This window comes from Pipra filicauda, unplaced genomic scaffold (genome assembly GCF_003945595.2).
Source record: "Pipra filicauda isolate LSUMZ 115617 unplaced genomic scaffold, ASM394559v2 scaffold96_size2947999_pilon, whole genome shotgun sequence".
Classification (NCBI taxonomy): Eukaryota; Metazoa; Chordata; class Aves; order Passeriformes; family Pipridae; genus Pipra; species Pipra filicauda.
In genome coordinates, this window is record NW_024105164.1 from 2,191,759 (window position 1) to 2,204,790 (window position 13,032).

At 47.1% G+C, this 13,032-nt stretch overlaps 1 protein-coding gene across 3 annotated transcripts in view; it reads right to left on the minus strand.

Moving 5' to 3' along the window:
• PDLIM1 (PDZ and LIM domain 1) overlaps positions 1–13,032 on the minus strand; it is a 44,148-nt gene that overhangs the window by 8,047 nt on the left and 23,069 nt on the right. The window contains exons 1-2 of one of the 3 annotated variants that reach the window (XM_039377887.1): positions 3,477–3,756; positions 1,102–1,346 (exon numbers count right to left, since the gene is read on the minus strand). In XM_039377887.1, coding sequence (XP_039233821.1) covers positions 1,102–1,346; positions 3,477–3,584 — 353 coding nt within the window. In that variant the 5' untranslated portion in view covers positions 3,585–3,756. The other 2 variants (XM_027719557.2, XM_027719565.2) reach the window with 2 other exon arrangements.

Below are 13,032 nucleotides of genomic sequence, written 5' to 3' on the forward strand. Positions count from 1 at the left end.
ATCTCTAGGCTGCTGGCATGCAGCAAAGCTTGGCTATGTGGGTCCATGGATGAAGACACCAGTTTTTCTGCTCTGAACTACATGGTGGTCAGCCCAGAAGAGGACTGGGAGCAGCTGAGGAGCCATGAGGTCTGGCTGTGTCCTTTTGTTCTGTCTCATGAAGGCCACAGGACTGAACACCTCCCTAGACCACGTCACACAGCTGCAAACTGCTTGTTCACATAGTGGGATAACTCTGCTGAAGGTTCACAATTCAGCCTTGACTGGAGACCTCCTGTGAGATAGCTAAATGTGCCTTCTGCTTCACCTGTCTCAATACTGAAGTCCTCCCTGTAAAACCCTGTAGCCTGTCACTCAGAGGCATGAGCAAGGGGGTTCTCAACTTCCACAAAGCAAACATCAAAGAGCACGCAGGCCTTGTGATGCTGAGGCTCTCTGCAGGTCCTCTAAACCTCAGAGCGTGTTGAGCATCCCCCGCTCCTACAGGCAAACAGGTAGCCTGTGATGCAGCAACCTCTGCAGACAAGCGGGCAGGGGTGGGAACATGGACTGAGCCCTCCACATGCCTGCTGCTCCAAATCCATGAATGCTATGAGCCAAAGATGGAGACCACGGGTATCTGTTTCAGCCTGAAATGAAATATGCCCAGCACAAACCCCATGGCCAGCGAAACAAAAGAACAAAGTCGTGTGGCAGCACCTGCCAGTCACAAACAACAACAGTCATTTCAAGTGCAGGAGAAACACCAGCTTTCAGGATAAAGCACTCTCCTACTCTCATCAAACCCATCTGCTGCAGGTGGCTCCTCCAGGAAAGCCACCAGCTGCCATCAGGCCCCGCTGTGTGGGTGTGCAGGGGCAATGGACACACTGACAGGCTAAAGCCATGTTTTGGTGTTTCCCAGAGTGTTGGGCACAGGCAAAATGCAAACAAAGCTCCTGTGAAGAGTCATGCACTAATGTCAGAAGGGTGAAATGTAAATGTTGTTTTCTTGTGACCGGCCAATGTCATGAGCCACAGACAGGGACGAGGGACTTGTGGACACTAAAATGCAGACGAGCAGATGTGCTGAGCTGGCTGCAGAGGCAGTGGACAGGTTACCTGGGGAAATCAGGGCTAACAGAAGAGATTTGCCCCTGCAGGGTGTCCATGATGTTGCTCTGCGAATAGAGCTGCAAGGGAGAATTGAACTGCCTGTGCAGCACTTTGAGTCCTGGCACCTCCACTTCCACGGGGCTGTTGGGGCAGACCTGGGCCACGTGCTTCAGCTGCTCAGGCCCCACTCGGACCTGGCTGGGGACGGAGGAGGTGCTGTGCCTCCGCTGCGGTGACCCGGAGCTCGGTGCCTGCAGAGGGTTATAGACAGAGGCGACGGGAGCCCGCATGGCACCCACTGGCAATGGGCAGCTACGGCCCCACGTGTTCACATGGGCAGTGAAAGTTGTGTTTGTTTGGGGGTACATTTGGAGATTACATTGTGGAATTGAGGGAAAAATGCGCAGGAGGAAGAAAGGAAAGAAGAAAGAAATTAATGAAGGATAAAACCAAATACTCCAAGCCATCAAGCAGCTGCAGAATACTGTCTGAAGGACACCCACTGAATATATGACTTTACATTAAAGGCTTCTGGCTAATGCTGTGGCTCTGGTCTCGCACTCCAGGTGTGTCCACACAAAAACTAAAATGCAGGCACTCTACTGATGAGCAAATGCAGGGGTTGTAAAACCATGAACATGTGGCTGCAGGGTTTTCACTACGCGCTAGCTCCCTGCACAGACACTCATGGTCCCACTGTCCAGACAAGGAATGCCACCTTCATTGCTGCTCTTCCCAAAGCTAGCCTGCGCATCCTACTGATGGGCAAGCTCACCTCCCGTCCCAAAACAGATGTGCTCAGCAGCAGGGCTTCTCCCTTCCTGCCTGCTTTGTGACACCGAATCCAGCGCAGATGTTTGCTTTTTTTTCTGTATGTACCCCAGCCCTGCATTTACATCACACACCCTTTAAGGATGAAGCATGGACTAGGTCCCCAGTCATGTCACCATGTGCAGTGGCAGGATCAAGCTGCCAGGTTCAGACAGACTGTGTATCTGCAGGGTGCAGGATGGGGATGCAGACAAATGTCAGGTAAACCCAGAGCAAGGTCAGCCATGTACCAAGTAACTCAGCAAAACAGATGGGCAGAAATTTAATGGTAGCTGGAAGGCTGTGTGTAGGGAGAACCTACTGGGAGAACCAATCCTGTGCTTGTGCAGTGGGGAGACAACAGCAGGTTTTTAGTGGCAGGCTGAGGTCCCTGGCTCCCACTGAAAAGTGGCAGCAATTAATTTGCTTTTGGTGACACTGTAAACAAAAGCATCCAAGGTTTCATCCACAGTTACCCCAGCATTCCTTTGCAACTTGCTGTGTTTCAGCAAGGAAAAGATTAAGGAGATGCCATGTATCCCACATGCAGCAGGGCTGGCAATGGACCTTCCTGTTAGGAGGAGCACAGTGAGCCACAGCACCAGAAGGAACCCTCTTCTTTGCTGATCCCTGAAAAAAAAGGGATCAGCCACAAGTTTCCAGCCAAATCTACCTGGCTTCCAGGAAAGCGCTCTCACCTGGAGGGGACTCCAGACTAGACCAGAGGTATTATTTGACTGCCAGCTGGTCCCATCAGGTTAATGCAAAGTCAGATTTTCCTTGTCCTGCTCTGCCTCTGCTCAGCCCTTGAACAAGGTTGCTGAGTCTACAAAGCAAATGAGGAACAATCTGTCACCTTGTCTGCCAGCTGCAGCACTGTAACTCTGCCTAGAAGGGACCATGTTGCAGACAGGGCTGCCAATGCAAGGGGCCAGCTTCAGTCAGGGACAAGTTTTCAGGTTTGTGTTCAACCACAGTCTCAGGTCTTTGTACCCTGCAAAAACAGAGGTTGAAGTTGCTTTTGTCTCCCCATTCACAAGTCAGAAATTTAGTCAAATTACCAAAAGCATTGGTATTGCAGCTTTTATTGTAAAAGTGGCCAAAGTCTTCCAAGCAGTTCGATATTGTTATGCAGAGACTTAGGGCAGTTAAGTAGCCTGACCAACACAGCTAAAAAGATTTCAGACAGCTCCTGGTTTATTACCTCCAATGAAAAAAAAGGGAAACGTTAACTTCTAGGATAAAGTAATGTCTTTGGTGAGGCCCAAATGCAAATACAAAAATTAACAGGCCCTTTAAAGGTTGGGACTCTTTGTAATCTCACACATAAAATCACTCACACAGGTATGAATGTTTCAGCTACTTTTAAAAAGTCCTGTGGAAAGCAAAGTTTGCTAACAAAACACAGAAATACCCTAACTGTGCCAGAGCCTGTTTATGAATCCCAGGCTAGCCAGGAACAGGGATGGGTGCGCTTTCTGTTCTAGTTGGTACCTTTCCTGCCCAGCACTGCAGCAAAGCCAAAACAAAACATTAACTTTACAAAGTGCTCATAACAAGCTGTCAGGCACCTGTTCAGACCAGCAGGTTGGTATGTCATGCTGAATGCACGTGGAAACTGCGTCGGTCTCTGCTAAACAAAGAAACACAACAGCATTAATTTCATTTCTGCATCTCATGAAACGTTCCCCACTCCTTTGAGCCCTGCTCCTGGGAACAATATCCACGCTTGTGCCTCTGCTACTTCCCTTGATCTGGAAGAGAACTTTTCTGGGTTAACAAATTGGTGCCGTCGCAGCAAACTCGTGTCTCCTGGAGCCTTCCCCTGGAGGCCCAGGGAAGGATGGGAGGCAAAGAAGGTACTTACGGCTTGGTAGGCTCTGGGGCCCCAGGTGATGTTTTTGACTCCACTGCACTGTTGAAGGTCTGGATGTTCTCTGAGGAGTAGAGGCCTGCCGGGCTGTTGTATTGAGCAGTGATCACTCTGGGGGCAGAAGCTGTGGCAGCAGTGAAGGGCACTGCGCTCCGATTGTGTGCACTTCCTATGTGCCTTATTTCCTGCATGCAAAGGAGCAAAGGCAAAAATCAGAGGTGCTCAGGCATGCAGGTGGATGTGAGAGGGCAGCCTGGAGCAAGCAGCCACTGCACTGGTGGCCTTTGCGTGTGGTGTCAGCCAAGGAACAGGCGACCACAACCACCAAAGCAGGTGAGCATCCTCCACATGTCATGAGGGCCCACCCTGGAGGGCTTCAGGATGACCTTCAGGACATTTCAGAGTTGACATACTGGGAACATAAGAGCTGAGAAACACTGCCAGAGCTATTAGCTCAAGGTGCCACACACCTGGGAACTCCTCCAAGCCTATGATAAGCCACAGGACCTACCTTCTCGTGCAAGACTATAGATTTTAAGCATTCCTTGCAATTCCTGAGAGGAGGGCTGATTTCTATGGAAAAGTGAAGATGAGGGGCAGAAGGAGGAGCACAGCTCAATGACATCTGAAAATTTGGCTTCCCTTAGATAAGGGCTACCCAAAAGGAAGGGATTTGCCATTACTACAAGTGCTCTGGAGCATCTCTGCTCCTTCAGCTAAGACTGGGGTTCACAGCTCTCTTTGATGAACAACTTTGGAATTTCGGGATATGAAATTGCCAAAATAAAGGTGGGAAGATGACCATTGTTAATACAAAAGACTGTCCACAGGCAGTGACAGCTAACTGTCAGCAACTTCTTCAGCATCAGAAGTATAAGATATCACCCAGATGGTTCTGGGTTTGCTGCAAACTGGAGGCTCCCAGCAGTATTAGTGTATACTTAGAAATATGGCTACAATTTAATAAGGGGCAAATCCAAGTTAAATAAGCCAAAAAGTAAGACTCTTCTTAATCACAGGCAGCGCTAACAAAAATGGGGATATTTCTAAGCCCATCATCAGTTCAGCAGGCTGGGAATTGGCAGACTTAGGGTGGAGATAACAACATCCAGGGTTTACTTTTCCCCAGAGAAAATACTTGACCAAAGCAAGTAGAAAGTACAATGGGGCCTTACTAGAGCAGGACTAACAGTCACAGAGGTGGCTGAGATATGGAGGGTTAAAAGATGGCACCAAAACATGCTTTTTGAAATGTTTCAGCCAGCTGTAAAGATCTGGCATGGCTTCAACACAGGGCTAATGTCCAATGGCACAGGACGAAACAGGGCACTTCTTAGCGTGCTGGGCCCATGGGTCCCAGCTCTAATTAACACAACCAGTTCCCACTCCCACTCTATACAGGCGCTGACTTTTACAGCAATGACGTGAGCCTTCACTGCACTGTAAACATCTCACAGCATTTGTTTGATAGAGATACAGTTACAGGATAAACAGTCTCCAGAAAAAAAGTATGACTAAATCCACCTACAGATTTTTCTTTAAATCACTTTTATGTCCCCAGACTTCCTTAGGCAGTTGGATAGCCTTCCCAGACTGACAGATGGGAGTCATCTCATTTCATGGCGTTCAAATGCTACTTATGGCATCAAGCAGAGCATAGGATCCCTCAGAGAAGAGTAGCATGGATCCAAACACTCATTAGTTACAAGTCATTTGAAATCAGTGGGGTAGCTCAAGTTGTTCAGGTGTGGGGTGACAGGGCTGCTCTCCCATGGCTTTCTGGCCAATGTGTATGGATGTCAGCCATGAAGCTTTCCCACACACCAAAGGAACAAAGAGTGGGGTAATTAGCTAATCTCCCTTTGTTTCAATCTCATTCAAACCACAGAATAGCACTCAAGAAAACAGTCTTTTCCCATGGCAAAAGTGTAGACTTCAGCAAAAGAAAAAAAAGTTACTTCAGCCTGTATATCACACCATAGGGAAAAATGATCTGATATCAGCATTAAATACACATGCCACCATTTGGAGGCCACGAATGGGAGAGGATTACAGATATGCACATAAATAGTCGCTTTAATGAAAGACAGGCAGAAGATTTAGGCTAAGGGGGCTATACTCATAGGTCAAATAGGCTCAAAGTTGAAAACGTGTCACAAAACGTATTGCAGAAACATTTAAGTAACAACCAAGAATTAGAGAAAATAATTTACAGTATTTTTTTTTTTTTAATTCTGATTTCCTAAGGAAGTAAAACATCTCCATTACACACCCCAAATCCACATGGGCACATTTCCACATCCACCTTTCTCAGCCAAGCCCAAATCAGCTTGACAGTGATGAAGGCCTCAAGGATCCTTAAGTTCCTACAAGTGTTCAGAAAATAAGGCAGCTAGATGGAGAAAAGAGACTGACACCACATTAGAACCTTGATTCCAAGAAGAACTGCAACACGCACTCAGGCACAGAATCCAAACAGGAGCTTTTGGCCTACTTTTGACCACCAGATAGGTTTTCTGCTGTGTAGTAACATCTAAGACCATAAAGGAAGCTTTCAAAAGTATCAGGACACCTTGTAGTAGCTCTCAGGTGGACAAAGGTCACTGATCATAAGGGAGTTTATAATGGTTAAATAGAGAAATCGGTGCAAAAGGTGGTGTCTGAAGATTAGATTAGAAAAATCCCATCTGGAGAACAGTGCTGAAGGTGTATAACCCAAGAGTCTGTACACAAGTATTACAAGAGCAGTAACATTATAAAGGTCATTTGGATAATCCAAATTCTCCAGCGCTTCCTGTCACGCCACGCTGCTCTTTCTGCTTGAGCTGTGGAAGGAATTTGCAAAGAACAAGTGCCTTCATGATCCCAAGATCAAAAGATAATGTGTTTTCACTGTCAAATATATTTACCCAGGGATTTTCCAGAACTGCCAATCCAGGCCCTGTGCTGTGCAGCAGTTTTGTTAAAGCCCCAGCTTCTGGAATCATGTGCTTCTGTGAGAGTCTCTGACTTAGTACTGGAAAAAAAGTCAGATATGTGATATTCCCAAAAACCTGTCCACCAGCAGGCAAGTGAAAAATGTTAGTACAAAAATGCTGCTATACTCTGTGTATGTGTGGGGACAGCAACTGGTTTATGCAGTTCAGGTGCCTGCGGTTTGCAGCGTCTCTAAAGCTGTGGCTTTCCCAGGACCAACACAAGGAAAAGAGGGCAAGCAGCACTAAACAGCATCCATGGCTGGGGCACACACTGCAAGAGCAGTAAGCAATCATCTGTTTGCAAAGGAAGAATAAAAGGACAAGATCTTATCCAGTCAGGACATGACCTGCTCTTTCTTTGACAGTAGTACAGAGGACGGTGACTAACATTAGATCTCTTCAGAGATATCTTCGGTGGGCACCTGCAGGCAGATCTGAATCACTTGCCTCACCTTCCTTGCAAGCTTTCCTCGCTGCCTCAGTTCCCTTACACCAGCCCTGTCTGCAGCGGGCTGCAGTCAGCAGCAAGCAGGGATACTGACAGTGGCTATTTTGGTCTGAAGCTGGGATATGGAAGCTCCAAATCCTCCAGGCAGGATATTCAAGAGCAGTATTTTACCACTATAATCTGATACTGTGATAGTTGAATTGCCTTGTCTGCACAGACACCAGCCCTGTTCCCCTCCTTCCTCTGCAGAGGTATGTCTCCAGAGGGGCTGGCAGAGTAGCTAGACCAAGCTAAAATAGATTAGCAACTGCACAAACTTCTCTGCTAGCTGCTTCTGAACTCCCACGTCAAAATTTAGCCATTCCTTCAACAGCCCTCTCCCTACCTGAAACTACCTCCCCTATAAGAACAAGCTCCAAGTGGCTTTGGAGCCCAACCTCATGTGCTCCAGGCACCAGTGCCAATCTTCCCATCCCACAGAAATCCCAAGGACAAACAAGGTTTGCAGGACCCCAGCTTTCAGTTAAATATGCCCGTCTTCTGCCAGATGAGTTTTTTGGGTGCCGGCTGTTAATGTCAGTAGCCCTCTCTGGGGGCAGATGGGGGCACTGCACCACAGCCATTCCAGCTGGGTGCTAAGGGGCTTCACCACCGTCACTCCAGTCCTCCTGGTAGAGAGCTGCCAGCAAAGGTACCAGTCTGGGGGGACAGAGAAAACATCCCTGTGCCGGGGCAGGAAGCAGATCAGCATTTCCTACTGCACCGGCTGCAGGCTGCGTCATGGGGAATTTTCTGGGAAAACAATGGCCCCTTCCTCCCTCTCAGGCCATGCTTGGCGACACTGATACCCAGCCCACAGCTACATCAGCTGTCACCTCTGTGCCTGGGGCCAGCCACCAGCTCATGGTGTGGGCAGCTGCTGCCTCTTCACCATACACCATACACGGCTACCACCACTCAACCTGTTTGTACCAGGAATTGGGATGTGGGACTCCAGGGAAATTCCCAGCTGTGAGCGAGGCAGACAGACAGACAGCCAGTCCAGGATGAGCCACTTTGATCAGCTAAGCTGGGGCTCATCCCATGAACCAGGGGCACAAAGCCATCTGGAAACCTCCACGGCCTCGTGTGTCCTTGGGCAGGCTGGGGGTAGACTAGGGTGAGGGTGGGCTTTTGGCACCCTTCCACCCTGCAGTGACATGTCCAAGGCCATTCTGGCTGCTCTGACCTCACCACCACCATAAACAGGAAACTGGAAGCTTTTTGTACTCACTAAATAAACTAAACCAAGATGTGAGGGGTCAGACAGCCTCTCCCGTTTAGTGGGGTTTCCTCTCCCCACAGCACAACCTGAAGGCAGCCAGCAGGGCTGGGGCCTCAGAGGTGCTGGCTACTGCCCTGCTGCCACCACACCTACAGAACCCTCTCTCCCCTGCCTGCCCTCTGCCCCTTCCCAGACCATCTCTCTGCAGTCCTCAGAGGAAAGACAGGCCAAATACAGAGCAGGGGGCTGCTTGAAGCCACCAAAAATTAGTTTCAGGTGCGGAGTAATGATTTGGAGACTGGCCAGCATAGTTATTTCCTAAAGCTCCAGCTCTTGGAATAGGGGGATTCACTCCGACCTCATGTTACAAATTAAAAAAAAATAAATTAGCGCCCAGGCCCTGCAGTTGCAAGGAAAAGCAAAAGCCTCCGCAGCCCCACAGAGCAGCTCCCCACCCCTGGAGGAGCTGAGTGAGCCGACAAAACCCACTGCCCCATATGGCCCCAGAAACGTGGGATATTTTTGCATCCCAAGTCAGAACCTGGAGGCTCGGGGCCGGCGATGCTGGATTGCACACCTCGAGAGCCATGCCAAAAGGAAACAAGATTAAACATCTCTCAGTATAAATGTTTACTCAGCTCTAAGAAAGCAGGCCCCTGACCAAACCTCAGGGAGCAAGAGCATTCTGGTCCTGCTGGCAGTGAAGGAGAGCAAAGACCAGCAGGCAAACCCCAGCTCCATCCCTGCCCTTGCAAAGCCACCCATGGGCAAATGCTCATGCCCAGCAGGCGTGCTGGGGAGGGAGGCTGCTTGTGCCAAACATGCAGCAATGGCTCAGAAGAGGACATCTTCATGGCAAACTCTACCCCATGCTATGTTTCATCAGCTGTGATCACAAGTATTAAAAAGTGCCTTTACTTTCACCTCTCCCTCTGTTATTGTTTGGGGTTTTTCAGCTATGGAAAGATCTTTTGCAATGCTTTGAAATCTGATTAGAAATTAGGAAGGGTTTGGGGTTTTATTATTGTAGGGGGGTAAAACAACAAGACTGGCTTCCCACATCTTCTGCCTTCACGTCCCTAACACATTCCACACCCATGCAGTAACGCCTTTTAACCAAAACCAGCAGGTCGCGATATGCCAGCACAGTTCCCTGTCTGAAACAGTGTTGTTACTTTATATGCTTATTGCTTCATGCATTGCCCACACACGCACGGCCTTATCAAAAGCCAAGTCAGCCACACACCCAGTTTCTATAGCCCTTGCCTTCTTTGTATCCAAGGAAATAAAATACATAAGATGGAAACAATGACATCACTCTGCAAGGATAAGGATGAGCATGGGACAGGCACTTCTAAGAAGTCTTGGGAAGACAGAAGTGGCTGTCTGACTCTCTCATCCTACAACTACCCTGATTCACCTTCAGAGCTCCTCCAGATACATGTCTGGAGATTATTTCTCTTTTAAAAAACCAAACAACAAAACAACGGGCTTTCCTTGTGTTTGAAAGCCCATACTTTCTGGGGCTAAGAGAAGCTGATCTATCCATCTCAAACCAAGAGTTTTCACAGACATTCTTGAGGGCTGATGTTAATACCTGTGCCTTGCTGCAAACGGGGTATGTGGTCTTCAGGGAGCTGGACAAGTTTATCTGGAAATAGTTCTGGTGTTCACTGCCCTTGCAGATGGACTCTCAGCTCTTTCCTGCCATTAGCTCACTCAGCAAAAACAGAGACCTTCTCCCACAGAGCCCAGCTCTGACAAGACAGTCAGAGGGTATAGAGTTTTATTGTTTATTTTACCAAGGGGCAACACAGCCATGCACACCAGTGCATGAGTCCAGAGCTTAATGCCTGGTCCAGGATCACCAGAGCACATGGCTGACTCTGAAAGGTATGCTGGTCTCTGGTCAGTATCATGAGCAATTAAAATTACCTTAGTCACCAAGTAACTTGTTCTCTCTTGCTGAGATCACTTTTCTCAAGAAACATTATGCAGAGGGGAGAGGCAGACACGTTATTTTAATCTTTCCCACTGTGGTGAGGAAAAGTTCTTGATGGGAAAATGCCTGTGATGCGAGTGATTGCCCTTAGGAGCTGGGTGAGAAGGGCAAGTGAAATAACTCAGTAAATATACTAAGAAACCGTCATTTCCTTCCTCTAATGTTGCCATGGTCACACCAAAACAAAGCTGCCTCAGCTGCTGAGCCATCACCACCAATGAGCTGCTGCAGCTTTTGATGAAATGCAATTTTGTCACTCTTATCTCAGTTTAAATTAATTTAGAAGGATAAGGATAATGGCAATGAAATAATAATAAAGCTCTATGGGCAAAGGTCAGCTTAGACAATGAAGTCAGTCTTTGGATTCAGAACTTTGGGGAATGCATGGGAGGTTGTAGAATGCCTTTTTGTTTTCCAAAGGCAAATAAAAGTATCTTGAACTTACATTCCAAGTAAGGGAAAACACTTCCACAGGGATGACACAGCATGTCACCAAATGTCAGCCTCCTAAAGGATTACAGAAGTAAAGAAATAGTCTGTTTCAAATTGGGTAAAAAGTGTGTAAGCAGTGATCTTAAAAGTGATCTAGCTAGTCATACAGTTCTTGAGACAAACTGAAAATTTTTTTGCAAGATCTAGTAACTGCATTGATAAAATAGGAAGACAAAAAGGAAGTGGACAAGCGTGAGAAATTTTTTTTAAGACACTGAAGGTAGGAAAGGTAACATCAAACATTAATTCTAAGAAAGGTGGTAACATATCTGAATAACTACAGTCCAATTACGACAGCAAAGGTTTAAAAGCTTTTTTTTTCTTCAGCCTGAAGTAAGGCTATTCATATGATTGTATGTCTGCATTCAAAAGGCTATGTGTGAAGCCAGTGACAACCATTGTCAGAGGACTCTGGATCAGGGCTTCAACGAACCCCTCGGACTTAGTGTATCCTATTTTCTTTGGTAAGTGAGTTAATAAGTGTTCTGCACAAGACTGATGCCAAGGAAAGCAAATATACTGTTTTCACTGGCCAGCAAGTTAAAAAAAACCTGAATAGCTCAGCACTGCCTTCGAAGATTCAGCTCTACTCACAGCTTCAACCGATCCTGTTGGAAAAATGAGATCAGCATCTTTGTGGTAAACTTCATAGCAGTTTGCCATGTTGGTATACATATGCACAGCATCTTCTGCCCTCTGCTACTGCTGCTGTGCAGCAGGCCTGGCCAAAACTCCTGCCGATGCTGCAAAGACACAGCCCCACAGCAACTTGGCTGACACTCGCCACAGTCTCTGACAGGAGTCAGCTGCTCTGCTGATTTCATGCTCCAAGCAGACAGACCTCACTACAAACCTTACCTGGTGCCCTCAGCTACTGAAAAAGGAAATGGGTATATTTAAAAGAGAAAAAGCCAAACAACAACTCACCAAACAAAAAACCTAACACCTTAAAACTTGATGGTGTTCACACTTTTCTTTGGCACGGCAGATTAGGATGTTTGGGCACTACTATGCAGTAAGAGTAAATAGGAGCTTGTGGTTTGGAGATATGATACACGTCCACTCACACTGCTGAACTCCTCTGTTTGAATATGTGGCAGGCAATGCCCTTTAGAGGAAAGCCCAGTGCTCTGAACAACAGCAAGCCCCACTCACATAGGCAACTGCAAACTACTTGATTGGCTTAATTTTAAGGAAAGGAAGAAGAAAAGGCAAGACTTCTGTGGAATTTTGAATGTTCCTTTCACATTAGGAAATAATTTTTCTAGTATCAGCCATCAGGAGGGGTCAAAGCCTAATTTTCAGGCAACAGTTGATTCTTAGTACAACAGTAAGACAAGGGTCACTGATCAGAGAGCTTTGTAACAGGAATCTCTCCATAGTCAGTTTTGCATCAAATTCTTCTGCTCAAATCAGTTACAGGTTGTTACCAACAAATTCAGTTGTGCCATACTTACAAACTAGCAGTATCAGGATATCTATCCAATGGCCAGAGCTAGAGGACTAGGACTGAGGTTACGATTTAGGAGGGGGAGTGCTCCACCACCAGCATTATTACTAAATCCTGACTAGTCTGACCTTCATGATGCCCTTTAACGGGACTTTCAAAAATCAGGGCAAGACTAGAGTTAAGGTTGGTCTCTCTCACCCATGTTTCTTTCTTAGTTGCAGTAAAATCCCTGAAAGAGTCCAGGGCTGATTCACATACAAATACACCAGACAAAAGGCAGTTGACTAAAGGAAAGCCATCGATTAGGGTTAAAACTGCCACAGGAAGTGAGTTTAAGAGGTGGCACCAGTTAATTATAATAGCTTATTGTTTAGTACTTGACCAGCAGTGGACATCCATTCAGTGACCCAGGCTGGACTGGGGAGAAAAGTGCGGTGGTGGGGCAGCAAGTGACAGGAGGGCTGCAGCAGCAGGTCTCTTGCTGAAGTTAACTAAACTTAGTGAGCTATTTTAATTTCCTTCTTGAGGCATGTGTTGTGCCCTATGTTTAATTTTGATACATTTCGCTAAATTCTGATAAATGGCTGAGCTGGGAAATTGGTCTCTAGGATTGAGTCTCC